The sequence below is a fragment of the Actinia tenebrosa genome, unplaced genomic scaffold (assembly GCF_029948245.1).
Source record: "Actinia tenebrosa isolate PJP-AT-01 unplaced genomic scaffold, QUT_ActTen_1.0 PGA_scaffold0__85_contigs__length_37466705, whole genome shotgun sequence".
In the NCBI taxonomy this organism is placed as follows: domain Eukaryota; kingdom Metazoa; phylum Cnidaria; class Anthozoa; order Actiniaria; family Actiniidae; genus Actinia; species Actinia tenebrosa.
In genome coordinates this window covers 22,180,434-22,196,115 of record NW_028292569.1, presented here as the reverse complement: position 1 = coordinate 22,196,115, position 15,682 = coordinate 22,180,434, and the positions used below count along the sequence as shown (strand labels likewise).

Below are 15,682 nucleotides of genomic sequence, written 5' to 3'. Positions count from 1 at the left end.
TGTTTTATAGTAGATAATGTATTATTCACGTTGCATCTCTGTCTTCGCTCAGTTAAATAGGATTTAAAACCACTTCAATGAATTTTCTGCAATGCCGTAATTAGCTAATTTATGGAGAAGGATAGAGTGATTAACTGTATCAAACGCTTTCGTAAAATCAAGGAAGGTGATACAGTTAATCTTCCCTTCATCTATATTTGTAAGCCATTCAGTTGTAAGTTCCAGCAGAGCAGTAGTCGTTGAGTGCTGTGGTCTAAAACCTGATTGTTTTTCAGAGAGCAGGTTATTTGAACTAAGATAAGTATATAACTGGTTGAAGACAATTCTTTCGAAAAGTTTAGCAATGGCAGGAAGTACTGAGATAGGGCGATAATTGTTTAAATCATCTCTATCATTTGCTTTATGAATAGGAGTTACCTTGGCGAGTTTAAGGTCATTTGGAAAAATACCACTGTCTATAGATTGATTGAAAATCTTAACTAAGGGATTAATAATAATTGGAGCACCTTCCTTTATCAAGCGCACAGATATGCCGTCTAAGCCCGTTGCCTTATTACTTGATATAGAGTTTAAGATCTTAGATAATTCATCAGAAGTCGTGTGTTGTAATTTAAAGGTCGAGTTTGCTTTATTTAGGTAATAGTTAAAGCTTAGTGGTCCTTCCGGGATTGTACCGGCTAGCTTTGTCCCTATTTCAGAAAAATGAGCGTTAAAAAGCTCAGAGATTTCTTGAAAATCGCAAATAGTGTTTTCCCCGCTCTTTAAGGAGGTTATACGAGTTTTGTCTTTACTTTTTCGAGATAAGACTTCATTTATTGTTTTCCAAACTTCGCTCGAATTTCTCGAGATTTGTGAAAAGTGAGTTTCATAGTATTTCTTCTTAGCTTTTTGATTTCATTGTTTACTCGGTTTTTACTTGCTTTGTATTTTTCCCAGTCATTATTTTGGTTTGTCTTTATTGCTAATTGTTTTAGTTTGTCACGTTCGAGCATCAATTTTCGTATTTCAATTGTCAACCAAGGCGTCCTTCTATTTCTTATGCGCTTCCGCTTTAACGGTGCGTGCAATTCAATAATAGATAGAAACAATTCTTTCCATTTTAACCACATATCATTTGGGTCCTTTAAATCATTCAGGCTATCCCAAGGGAGTGACGCCAAGTCCCTACGAAAATTGTTTGCATCAAAATTTTTGAAAGTTCTAAATGTTATTATTTTGTGCTTATGATTTGTTGGTATAGCTATCTTGCGTATAGCATACACCAGGCTGTGGTCACTCAAAGAGAGGTGTATAACACCGCTCTGGGCAACCCTGTTTGGAGTGTTTGTAAGAATGATATCAATCAATGTTTTGCTTCTTTGGGTGATTCTTGTTGGTTCAGTAATTAGTTGATGTAACTGAAATAACTCAGAAGTATGTCTTAGTTGACGAGCCTGTGTACTTGTATTACTATTGATTAAATCACAGTTCAAATCCCCCAAGACATACAGCTCTTTGAATTCAGAGTCTATTTTTGTCAAAATATTTTCGAGAATGTTACAGAAAGCTAAAACGTCATAATTTGGTGGTCTATAGCAAGCTAATACGATAAATGGTCTACTGTGTGGTTTCGTTATCTCAATACATAGTGATTCAATGTTGTTATCAGATAGATCCGGACGGCTTTTGCCGTTTATACTTGATTTTAAATACAAACTAACACCCCCACCTTGACGATTTCTGTCAAACCTATACAATTCATAGCCTTCAATACCTACTAGAGAACTTGGGATAGTAGGGTCAAGCCTGGATTCATTTATAGCAAGAAGATCAAGGCTCTGATTTGCGACCCATATCCTCAGTTCATCAATGTGTGCGAGTAAGCTAGCAATATTCAACGAGGCCATTTTAAAACCTCTTACCTTTGGTATGTTATGGCCAGAAATTGATACGTTGGATTGATTTGAAAAGCTTTCCTCTATTGGTACTCTACCTAAGGATCAAGTAAAATTAGATTTAATATGACTATTGAAGTCTTTGGCGATGGCTCCTATGCCGGCTCGGTTGAGGTGGAGTCCCTTGTCATTCAATTCTTTGGTTGTGATTTTGTGCTTTATAAGAGTCCATCCTCGGTTTGAACAGAAGGATCCAAGCCGCTTGTTAACATCTATTCTGGCAGTTTCAAGCATACTGGAGTCTTGTCGAGCGGTAATTTCTGAAATTGCTATTTTACACTCTGGAAGGGCATTCTCAATGCTTTCACATACTTCAACAATCTTATCTGTTACGGTACTTGGAGTATCACTTTTAAGGTTGTTGGTTCCCGTATGCAATATTAAGCTATTAGGTTTTCTCTTGATAATTGGTTTTATATAATCTTTCAAGTCATCAGCAGTTGCACCGGGAAAGGAACGAATAACCACGAGATTGTCCTTATTAGACATTCTCCATCCTTCTAGTTTACCAATAATTGAGTCACCAACGATAATTGTTGTCTTCCGATTCTCTTTGTGGGACTTATCCGGCTGTGTTGTCTCACTTTCATCAGGGCAGGTCGCTGGGGCTTCACTAGATTTATCTATGGTTTGTGAACTCTGCTTCTTTCTCTTTTTTTGCCTCTTTTTCCCTTTCACTGAACTGTTGTTGCTTGTAGTTAGAGGTTCTATCCGTTCTTCAGTTTCATGCATCTGCATAGTTCTTTCTGTCATGTTAGGCCCAAAGAAAGGGTTTTGAAAAGGGTGGGTCCCAAGAGGAAATGAAGGCATTAGGTTATTGTTGTGGGTAATGATGCCAATTGTTGCCAAGAGTTTTTCGCGTTCGTTTTGTAAATGTTTGATAGTCTCTTTATGAATAATAATTTCTTGTTTCAACTTTTCGATTTCTTCGTTTACTTCAGTTTCTTTAAAGACTTGTCTTTTTATCAGGCTGACTTCTGCAATTAAATCTTCTACTTTTTGGGTCAGTGGGTTAATAGTGGACTCATCACTTAACAGTAACGTTGGAGTGGTTGGTTGATAAATAGGCACTTGTACTATGTCTTCGTCAGGAAAAAACTCTAGGAGAGCTTCTCTGAGTTTTTCATAATTCGACCCATAAAGTTTAAGATTTCCCGTTGTGGTATAGAAACGTACCGATGCGTCTTGAATCTTATAAGTAAAAGCTTTGTGGAGTTTATCTTCACTTACTTCACCGGCGTCTTCGTCAGGAGCATCAAGGACAAGCCGGATTAGTGTCTTCAAATCTTCGAAATTTCCTTTCCATTTAAGTTGTTGGTCGTCTGATAAGTCCAGTAGTGGCTTAAGACTTTCCATCATTAGTTTCAAGGATATTTGGAAGGAAATCGTTTGTAAGATTTGATAAAATTTGAAATTTTCTTGGAGCTCACTAATACACGTCCGTCCAGAGTGAGTGAGTGAGTGAGTGGGAGAGAGAGAGAGAGAGAGAGAGAGAGAGAGAGAGAGAGAGAGAGAGAGAGAGAGAGAGAGAGAGAGAGAAAGAGATCCTTGTGTCCCCTGTAGTGGCTAGGAAAAAAAGCAACATTGTTTCACTCTAACCAGGTAGGTGTATTTTAAAGTGACTGTTGCTAGCGTTGATATGAAGTACTAGCGTTTTACATAATGCTAGCGCTACAGGTATAGAAGTCAACATTTTATCCTATTCCTTTTTCTGCAAGATACGACTAGAATTACTTGAGGCAACTTAAGTATACCAGAAAATTCGTCTTCCGGTCTATCAGGTTTTTATGTTTTCTGTGTTTTAATTTAGTCACAGCGATATTACTTGCCATGGCTCTATTCCGCTTCCTTTTGATATTATCATCATTTATTTTTGCATAGGCGGTTAAGTTGAATGGAAGTTAAGGTATTACCTCTGCAGCAAGGAAAAGCAAAGCAAAGATGATGGTGGCGAGTAAAATTACTAACCAAGAACTAAGACGAAAGTAAAGACACAAAACGAAAGGAAGAAGAGAGTGAAGGAAAAAAGAAGGAAGTAGAAAAAAATTCCCAACCTAGATATCTGTTAAGTATATTGACAGGTCGTGTATGACATCACGACTGTCGCGGCTTTAGCACGAGACGTTTTGAGTAATAAACAGAATCGTTTAGCAGTTCACTCGAATTATTGTGGTTTTACTCGTTTCGGAGGACCTTTATACACGACATATAGTACAAACTTTATAGGGTTTAAGATTGACATAGTGCCTTAGCTTTCTTATTACACGTCGGGCTAGAAGGGCTAAAAAATGTTTCATTTAGGCAAAACGTTTTTGTGTTCCATTGAAATTTCTTGAAACTTGGTAACATTAAAGAGTCTAACAAATCTCACAACTCTGTCGTTTTACTTTTTTAAATTTCGACATGTTTGGCGGGAAAATGACGTCATCAATTTTAACGGAAAATCGAAATACTCCACAATGGAAAATTCTAACTAGCGCATTTGAAAGAACTGGACATGAGGAGTTCAAAAATGCAAAATTTGTTCATTTCTGATATGTGAACCAAAAGATATGATTTTTTGAATGTTCATGAAGCCGCCATTTTGTTACTATTTTGGTTCACATTTCGATCGAGTATTTCGATTTTCCGCTAAAATTGATGACGTCATTTTCCCGCCAAAAATGTCGAAACTTAAAAAAGTAAAACGACAGAGTTGTGAGATTTGTTAGGCTCTTTAACGTTACCAAGTTTCAAGAAATTTTAATGAAATACAAAAACGTTTTGCCTAAATGAAACATTTTTTAGCCCTGCTAGCCCGACGTGTTATGCCATTAGTTTTAGATATTTTGCTTAGAATAAAATTAATTTGTTTTTCCCATGATGTTATATTTTGATCAATGTAGACACCCAAATATTTGATGATTCAGTCTGTTTAAATTGTGGTAGTTCAATGTTAGGAATTCTTTTCTTACTCGATTCTTTTATCATGTAATTGGTCTAGTCTATATTTACAGTTGATTTATTAGCTGTACAAAAATCTAAGACAGCTTGTAATTCAGTATTCATAGCTCTCTCTACAGCCGCAGGGTCCTTATGTGAAAAAAAAAAAAAAAAAAAAAATTGTCATCTCAGCAAACATCCTAAAATTTAGTTTTGACACCCAGCAATCTTTACTTAAAAAAGTATAAGCGGAAAGTAGAAGAAAACAAGGCATGGATTAAACCATATTATTAAAATGAATGACTAAATGCTGGAATGTTAAAGCTAAGGTACCATATTAAATGATAAAAGACAAATGATACCACCGGCTGGATGAAAAAAATATAATATATTTCCTCACCTGTTCCATTTAATTAGTGCAATGGAAAAAAGAAGTGGATATTCTTGTGTTTTATCGGCCGCATCCCGTTTTCAAGTTTTCAGAAAAGGAGCATGCCTCCGCGCTTCCTCTTCCCTCTCCCCCACATGTTTGAATTGACTAGTGGACTGGGCACTAATGTCAAAGACTTTGTAAACAACACAATAGTAGGTTGGAAAGTCGTGTATTTTTTATTATTTTTTTAAATTTTTTTTAAAAATTTAGCATGACAATTGTAATTTTTGCTGCGCTTTCTACTTGCATAAGTGCTGGAGGGCTCTTTAAAATAATATTCCTGTATCAAACAAATATTAGAAGAGCAGCAATGTTACCAAAGCTAGCTGATCGGTTAAAGGCAACAAAGATGAAATGTTGGATGGATCGCGAGAGTTAGGATATCGTGGAAGTTCTTCGACCAAACAATTCTAGCCGATGTAGCCAAAGTTTGAAGGTTTGCTACTTTTCCAAATTCGCTGCTCTGACAATTTTTTTTTTTTTTTTTTTTTTTTAACAAAGCAACATTAGGGCTTTCTGATGATATGAATAAGGATCTGTAACTAGGTGCCAAAATGTTTTGAAATGCTCCTTCAAATTTAGACATTTTTTGAGATTTTGAACAAGCTGTTTTACATAAGGTAACTTTTTTTTCCGTTTGGTATACAAGGGAATGTAATTTCATTAAAATATTACTACCAGAGCAACTGTAATAACAGATCTTCCATACGAAAAAAGAAATGTAGAATTTCGTCAAGTATTTATTTTTTTAGAACGCCATAAAGTTTGAGGCATTTCGGGCACCTCGAAGGCGATAAATCTGTGCCGAGGGTCCTGGAATTTGAATGGTGGTCGGTTTTTGTTACTGAGACAGCCTCTTAATACTTTGTTATGCGCGCTTGGAGGTAATGGTAATACCAAAAACATTTTTAGAGCACTTGATATATATTAACCTATACATTAAAACTGAGCGGATGTTGCAATAGACCAATGGAGTTTCAAACCTAAACTACCACAATTCTTTTTAAAAGCTCTTTTTTCACATTGAAATGTTAAAAATCCTTTGAGGATACCAGACAATAGTGAAATTTTGTATAACAAATTAAAGCTACTGAAGAGGATTTTGGTTGTGTGAGGTTTGAAAGGTCATCATACTTGAGGTGTAATGCTTTGCATGAGTGAAATATTCAAGATGAAAAATAGATCAAAGTACAAATCAGAAACGGAAATAAGAAAAATAATAATAATAGACAGCCTCTTAATTACTGCGAAAGCCATCACATAGTAATTCTCTTCAACTCCTTTTAAGATCTTAAGCAATCCTTCAATGATTTTGACTTTCTTCATCTTTTCGTTGTAATCAAAAACCCTGGAAAAGAAAAATAAAAGATTATTAAATTATATTGAAGTAGTAATAAATGAAATTAGTCAAATTCAAGCTGCAATAAACATCGATAAGTATATTATTTTTTAATATTAAGTGCGGCCTTTACCTAAATTCAAGAGTGCCACATCACCAGTGCAATCCCCATTAATATCATGTGACCCTTAATGTGCCTTAGTATGTTCGATGAGTTCTGTTTGGGTGTTGCTGAAAAGAGAAATATATAGGTTAACCAAAAGTTAAATAGAGTAAAAAAATAAAATAAGTTTGAGTTCCCTTATGAAGAGAAACAATATATATTTTTTTAAACAAAAGTGCTTTTTAGCTTCCCCCTCCCCCTCTCTTTCTCTTATTTATTGTTATACAGGAAAGTAATGGAAGTTGATAGCTGACTATTGAGATATATGAAGGATATATAGGTAATTGAAATAGCGGTGTTGCTAAAAAAATATAAATGTTGAAAGTAAAGGTTTCAGTATTTAGATCTTATTAACCGAGCGGGAGATCTGTACGGGATAATCTTGACCGAGGTCGGAATGTACAGACCGAGCGCAGCTCGGTCTGTACCCGACGTACCGAGGTCAAGATTATCCCGTACAGACCGACCAAGCTCGGATGATAAGAGTTTTATTATATGACCACTTTTCATTGAAAAAGACAAAATGTTTTCGCCGTAAGATTAATATGCGATCGGACCGATTAAGGTGGCTGCCTACCTTTGAACGTTCGATTTGAGCCCACGATGTGCGCGCGCTCAAATACCGCTGAAAAATCTACAAGATTTTATTGAAGAACCATACGCGTTTTGAGCTTCAACAGGGCAAAACCCTCAAATTTTGCACGGGACTCTATATTTTTTGATAGCTTATTCGAAAAAACTCCTAAAAATCTAGGTTATATCAACATTTTAGGAAAAGTTTAAATCAGGAACACGTGAAAAAATAGAATTTTGTAGGGATTTTTGTTCGACTTTATGAGATTTTTTAAGAGCACCGAAACTACAAAATATGACAAATCAATGTATCTCTCTGTCTTTTTGTCGAAAATATCCATGTATTATTGTAGAAGGATTGACTAGCCTTCGTTCGTGCAATCATATAATCTGCAAATAACTATTATCTCATTAATCTTAATTTTTTTCTAATCACTTCCGGTGGCGCAATTTTTACTCCAAAAGCTCGTGCGTAGGCTTCCATTAAATGCTGATTATCTCGAAAACGAGCTCGGGACACCCTTTTTTTCTTTCCAGATTTGGAATCAGCATTGAATTTCAATTCGGAAAATCGAAGTTTTAGAAAAAGCTTAAATCAATTTCCAAAAGTAGGCAGTCACCTTAATACCGGAGAATCTAGACCAGTCCGCGCTGCGATCTATCCAATCAGATTGCTCGATTTGCTAGTGTCCAGGCTCTATGATTCACGGTCATATAATAAATAAATATTGTAACCAATTGTTTTCTTCCACCACCACCACCACCACCACCACTGGTGGACTGGTGGATAGGTTATCATTATCAGGAACGCCCCTAGGCCAGTGATGTGCCTCATGGGAAAAATGTTGATGCAAGAGAACGTTATTGTTGTGCCGAGATTTGCAAAAATGAATCCCCCCTCTTAAAGTCCTGGATCCGCCACTGATGGTGGACATTTTTTCCCCGTTTCTTAATATCTGCAAGTTTTGATTCATGTTTTCGACATATGTGTACTTGATTATATACGAGAAATGGAGTAACGGGAAAAAATGGCTGCTCTCAGCGAGAGTGGACAGCAGTTTACACATGAGCACTGCAGGCATTTGCAGCATAATTTATTTTTTTTAAGTTTCAATTTTTCTGTTTGTCTCATTTGTTGATGTATTGGTAGTGGTATGAACAAATATTGATTGGTTGCTTTGTTGACTTGAAGGTTGGTTTATAATTGGTTGATTGGTTCATAAGGTGGAACAGAGGGAATGCGTAAGTAAATAATTTAATAACTTTAATAGCTTCTTTTGGAAAAAATAGAAGAATGATGAATAACAAAAACATTAAGTACTTAAAGCTTATGCTATTTTCAGGATCATTTACGATTGTCTTTAATTATGCAAGATTTTAATCATGTAAGTCTTTCTCAACACAACACTCATCCGGACTATCAAACCACAGCAAATGTATTATATATATACACTCCATTGCAGAAACGTTTTTGTATACATTTATACATGTCTCAAATAACAAATTCCGGTGATGTACAATTCGATAAACGTTTCAAAAAAGATGATCCCTTATGTTTTCATTGAATTGCTGGTGTTATAGATGCTTTGAAGTCCTGGTTAACTTTACTTAAAAAACGAAAGATAACTACATATAATCCAATACAATATCAAGTTTAGCTAAATTTACCTTTGATGTCTTTCACCAGAATCTAAATTTTGGAGATCCTGGATTTTTTTAGGACAAATCAAGACTAAGCTTAAAACAAACTTGAAAACTGGTCAAAAAAGGTGAGCAAAGAAAAAAGCTTTCTTACGTCTTCTACATAACGATGTTTGGTTTTCAATAGGAATTTTTATGTTTTTATATGAACCGTATTTTTTACCGCAATGAAAATTAAAAAATAAATAGAGAATACTTCATGGAAAGTGCGCCTGTACGGTTTTTCTTCACGAGTTGTGCAGTATCAAAAACAAAAAAAAAAACAAAAAAACAAAAAAAAAACAAAAAACAAGCGAGTCTTCGAGCTACCGAGTTTTATTTTTTGATACGACACAATGATAGAATTAAAACTGTACAAAGCACTTTCCATGCTGTATTTGTTTATGATATACATACTGAGAAATTTGATAATATTCCATTCATAGTCCTCTCCATCCTTTCGTCTAACCGAAGGAAAAAAATCTGCTACATATCTATCTAGCTCTTGTTGCTCTATTTCGTGAACTTCTCTTTCCTCATTTTGTGATGTTAGATAGCTTTTCAGTAGCCTCACATCTTGCTCGGTTTAGCTTCCCTTAGTATGCTTGTTTTGTAGACGTTCTACATAATCCTCTACAGTGTCATTGGGAGTGACAAATTTATTTTCTTCCATTTTTTATGCCTTTGCTTACTTTTTACAGTAAAAAAGGACCTATTTTAATAAGATAGAACAAAAACAGCACTGAAAAGATTTACTGCTTCGCTCATTGACAAAGCTACCAGATCTATGAGCGCAGGGATGGAAACCATTCAACGGTGCAGTGCAAAAATATCGTTCGTCCAATCAGATCGGCGAACGACTTTTTTTACGGTGAAAAAACGTCGTTCGCCGATCTGATTGGCTGAGACCAGTGAATGAACGAAAACTTACTGAATAGATTTTCAGTGAGTATTTCTCAGTATGTATATAATAAATGCTTTGGTAGCATCATGAGATAGAAACTTGGCTGCAGATCATTATAAACTAACTAAACTTGTGAATTGAAGGCCCTGAACGTATCATCAGCTAAAAAATAGTTTTCTTATCCTAATTCTTTATTAAAATATTTTTATTCCTTTCATATATAGATATGAGCTTTAGCTACTTTTCGATAACCTTGAACACTTAATTTTGAGATTCTATTTTACCAGTTTTCATCTGTTTTCCTGTGTAAGAAAGGTACGGAAATCACGAACGACAAATGTTTTCGAAAAACAAAGTTTACATCCGGTTAAACTTGACAAGAACAACTGAGACAAAATAGAAAATAATGCAAAATGCAATGCAAATACAAAATAGCAATTTTCTTTGTCAGTAAACTGGCATTTGTAAAGGAGTTTTAAAGGTCTTTATACAATAACATAGTTCTCAACAACAACAAATTAAGCTCATTTTTATAATCATACTAGCTCGAAAAGCTCAATAAATAGTTGAAGATATTTGTGTGATTTTATGTCATTCAATATTTAATTAACTTATCAGTAGAAAGATATAAAATTCAAAATGAAAGTACTCTTCAATAATAACAAAACAGGTAAACTTTTTTCGCCCGTTTGTCATTCTAGTTTGTTGCTCGTTTGTCACACATCTCTTGGATTTGTTTAATTTGTAGAATTCAAAAAGTTCCCTTCTCTGATATATACTTATACTAATAAACTTAATGTGTTTTTTTTGGTTTTTTTTCAAATAACTACTTTAAAAACATGTAAGAACTACGAGTACTCTTACTACAATAACAAAACAGGTATACTTTTTTCGCTCGTTTATCATGCTAGTTTGTTGCTCGTTTTCCGGTAGTTGTAGCTATTTTATCTACAAATAAAACAAAATAGAAAATGTCCTAATCTCTACCTGCAGACTGTGTCGAAGTCTTTTCTTCCATGATTTCTTCCATGATTTTTTGTTTTGTTTTTACAATTTTACAACAACAAAAAAATGATAGTTAAAAAGCTTGTTAAAGTGCTAACTCTGACGAAAATCGCTCAAACTTGGATTCAGTTGAAACTTCCTAAGAATGCTCTTTAAAGGTCCAATAATAATATCGAGAAAACACTTCATACAGTGATTATTGGACCTTTAAAGAATATTCTTAGGAAGTTTCAGCTGAATCCAAGTTTGAGCGATTTTCGTCAGAGTAGCACTTTCAACATCCTCAAAAACAAAAATATTTTCAGGAAAGGAAAAGTATTTGATAAAGGTACTTTTAGGCATACAATTTAGTAAGAAAACTAGTTGTAAAAGACAACATTTCGCTGTTATCTCGACAATGTCACCTGATGATGTTGTCGAGATGACCGCGAAACGTCTTTTACAACTAGTTTTCTTACTAAAGGAAAAGGATTGCCGTGAAAAAGAAGAGAATGAGAACGGAATAAATCAAATATTATAAAATCGATTGCATTTTCTTTCAAATTTGAATGTGAAAGTAAGCATTTTTCTGTTTTTCATATCATCTTGATTAAAAAAAGCAAATATGAAAAACATCTGAGAAAATGCATACATATGCTGAAAACTAAAACTTAGAGCCTTTCTTATGATTAAATAGAAAGGGCAGATTTCATAAACTACCATCTGTTTCTAAATCCACATTTGCAGATAATTTCATACAACTGCTGCTGATTTCGACTGACTCTGTGTAGATTGTGTTCGTATTGCAATATGTTCAGTCAATCGATATACGAGGACTCTGATCAAAACATGCGGGATGTTGAAAGAACACGAGAGGAGCGTAGGAAACCAAGACGCGTAGCGTAGAAACACAAAACGAGGGCAATAGGCTTATAAATAGATCCCACTGGTTAAACAAACCACGTGGAAAGTTGATAGTCGATATATGCAGCTCAGACTTCGTTTCTTTTTAAAGTTGAACATGTTCGTTTTACGTTATTACCTCAATACGTCCTATCTTTCTTACCCCCCCCCCCTCCCCCCCCTTCCCCCCCTCCCCCCCCCCCCCCCCCCCCCCCCCACCCCCCCCCTCCCTCCAGACGGGATTCTATAATAAATTTGGCGGGATAATGGTACAGTGAATCGCGATGCTATAATATATGCATATTATAACTGTATATTGGTATTCGATTTTTTTATTAATGCTGAAGCTATCAAAACCTTACTTGTATTGTTGGGAGCAGCAGCTGTAGTGTGTGGGGTTGCAGAAGGCCCTTCTTTTGGTTTTTCTGTCGAGGGAAAATATAATAATTAAAACAATTTCACGCGCAATCCTTTTAGTTTTACCACTTGTTTGGGCTTAACTCAAGATGGTGGCCATTTTTTCCCGTTTCTTAATATCTGCAAGTTTTGATTCATATTTTCGACATATGTGTACTTGAATACATACGAGATATATGGAGTAACGAAGAAAAATGTTTGCTCTCAACGAGAGTGGACAGCGGTATACACATGAGCACAGCAGGCATTTGCAGCATAATTTAATTTTTTTAATTTCAGTTTTTCTTTTGGTCTCATTTGTTGTTGTAGTGGTAGTGGTATGAACAAATAGTGATTGGTTGCTTTGTTGACTTGAAGGTTGGTTTATAATTGGTTGGTTGGTTCATAAGGTGGAACAGAGAGAATATGTAAGTAAATAATTCAAACTTTAATAACTTAAGGAAAAATGGAAGAATGATGAATAACAAACATACCAAGTGCTTAAACCTTATGCTATATTCAGGATCGACTTACGATTGTCTTTAATCATTAAAGATTTGCGAGATCTGCTTGATTTGTATGAATTAATTCCTCAATAATAAGTCGATTGAGTGCCGGTGTGTTTAAAGCTGTCTAGGTTCGTCTATAAATAGCTAACCTGATTTCCTATTAACATTTCGTGGTTAGATACTATACCTTGGGGGTAGGTTTTGATTAAAAAAGACAGTGTTGGATTAGTTTGTGGTAAGAATATGGTAAATAATTATTGACATTCAAATAACCATCTGATATCGTTGGCCCATAACCATCTGTGGTATAATAAACTATCTATCAATTATTTTTTTTAAGAACAAAGTTATGAATATGTCTAACAATATAACCAACATATCGTATTATTGTCGAAATACTACAAAGACTATATTTTGCTTCATAACATTGAACCCAGACGTTGATGTTTGTTGTGAAGTCAGTGATCATCCAGGTGTGTGTAGTCTTAAGGAAGACTTGAACTAGAGAAAGTCTTTGAAATGACTAGGTCCAGCTCAGGTTGTCCAAAGGTCAGTCACCACTAACAATATTCTTTCTCGCCAAAAGAGTATTAAGCACACTACCAAGCAGTTTATTGATCAAAAACTGAAGTTTATGGTGAAACAAGTAAAGTGCATCAGATATCTAGGTGTGTTTATAGACTCTCATCTTTCTTGGAAAAATCATATTCAACATATTGTCATGAAATTAAAGCGTACTATCGGTATACTATGCAAAATTTGCCATTATACACCTATGACCATACTCAAACAACTATATCATACTTTAATTTATCCCCACTTGACTTATACTGTTATAACATGGGGAAACACCTACCCATCTAGTCTTACACCTCTTATTACACTTCAAAAGAAAGTCTTAAGAGCAATGACCTTTTCTGACTTCAGAGCTCCTTCAAGTCCACTTATTCAATCTCTGGGAATACTTAAACTCAATGATATAATTTATTTGAATAATTGTATATTTATGTATGATTTTCACTCAAACACTCTGCCATCAGTTTTTCATGACTTCTTCATACCCATAAGTAAAATACATACCTACAGAACACGATTAGCTTCAAAAGACTCTTTCTATATTTCCAAAATAAGAACTAATTATGGCAAATTTAATAACCGTTACGTCGGTGCCATTACTTGGAACAAGATTAAAGATGAATTAAAAAGAACTAAACGTTCAAGTTAAAAAAAAAGTAATAATAAATCAAATTTTAAAAACTTACTAGTACTTACTCTGATGCACTTTACTTTTCGCCCATGGTTTCTTCCTTCTTTTCCTTTATGGTTTTCTCTTTCTTTATTATTATTATTATTTTTACTCCAATCTAATTACATTTGTTTTTGGATTTTCCTATTTCTATACTTATTCTTGTAACAATTATCAAACAGTACCAAATGACCAATTTGCTACCTAACTTGATTAGCACTGATATTTTTTGGTAGCAAGTGGTTCCTCAATTTTTTATTGTAATCATCAAAATATTTAACAATTAATTTGCAAATCAGAGGGCACAAATAAAGTTCTATTCTATTCTATTCTATTCTATTCTATTCTATTCTATTCTATTCTATTCTATTCTATTCTATTCTATTCTATTCTATTCTATTCTATTCTACTCCATTCCATTCCATTCTATTCTATACAACACTCAACCTGACGATAACACTTCACAATAAATGTGCATAATATATATATCGTATTATTTTCCTAAAAGAGAATACGGTCTATGTGGATTAGGGAATTAGAAGTTAGGAATCAAAAGTTTATATGAAATAAATAAGTTATGTTACTCCCAAAAGAGTGTATAGCTTACCTTTTCCTTTCTCTGCAACCATTAGGTGCACATAATATGGTAGAACTCTAGATACATCGTCACTGATGCTTGCAATGTATTCATTAGTGTCATTGACAGTAAGGTTTTTCAACACGAACCAAGCACGACCTATTGTCAAGTTTCCAAGAAATTCTACTCTCTTTTTCAATGCCGCATCAATATCTTCGTTAAGGTGCACTTTTCCATTATATCCATTAACACTGATAAAATGAGGGTCAGGCATGTTGCCCTTTCTTATTCCCCATCTGGCAGAAAGGATTTCTTTTTGATCCGTCGTATTCCAGATAAACAAGGCATCTTCTCCAATGGAACATCTGATATATGTTGGACCCTTTATGGAGTATACTTTGTCAAAAAAGAAGAAAATTATAAGGTATTGATATATGTTTGCTATTATATGGTGCTGCTGTCTGCAATGATGACTGTATTGCATGAAGCATATCCGTAGATGACAAAACATAAGGAAGGTAGCAAATTCATTAACATAGTATAAAGATTATAGTGCAGTCACAAAACTAACATGTTTGTATTCAAAGCACCGCTACTAGCTGAAAGCAACATTTTCTGATTCTCATATCATTTTGATTACAAAGCGCAAATACGAAAAATCTGAGAAGATGCATACATATGCTGGAAACAAATTCTTAGACCCTCTCTTATGATTAAATAGAAAGAGTCGATTTCATAAGCTACACTATTTGTTTCTACATCCAAAATCGCGGACATTACATACACCTACTGCTGAATTCGACTGACTCCGTGTAGATTGTGTTCGTATTGCAATTTACGTACTCAGTCTATCGATATACAAAGACACGTAAACCCGTCTTATTAAACGACATTGACTGATTTTGATATAATTTTATATACGAATGCTTGTGTAGGCAAACGAAGATTTGAAGAAAGCCACTAATAAGAAGGCCTTTTATGTTTCCTGAAAGCATTTCATGTGCTTAAGAAAATGAAAAGACTTAACTACTACTTTAACAGTATTTGATTTTAACTTATACGTATTTAATATATATCTGAGTAATGCCTATTGGTATTTGATGTGTATCTTAACATATT

General features: G+C 34.5%; 1 protein-coding gene across 5 annotated transcripts in view; it reads right to left on the bottom strand.

Annotated features, from left to right (window-relative positions):
* LOC148913843 (uncharacterized) overlaps positions 1-15,682 on the bottom strand; it is a 39,494-nt gene that overhangs the window by 15,466 nt on the left and 8,346 nt on the right. For 3 of the 5 annotated variants that reach the window (XM_089025880.1, XM_089025882.1, XM_089025879.1), the window contains 2 exons: positions 14,594-14,959; positions 12,198-12,260 (listed from right to left, as the gene is read on the bottom strand). In XM_089025880.1, coding sequence (XP_088882006.1) covers positions 12,198-12,260; positions 14,594-14,959 — 429 coding nt within the window. Of the gene's footprint in view, positions 1-5,446; positions 6,638-6,761; positions 6,860-10,935; positions 10,972-12,197; positions 12,261-14,593; positions 14,960-15,682 lie in introns of those variants that run through there. The other 2 variants (XM_089025881.1, XM_089025883.1) reach the window with 2 other exon arrangements.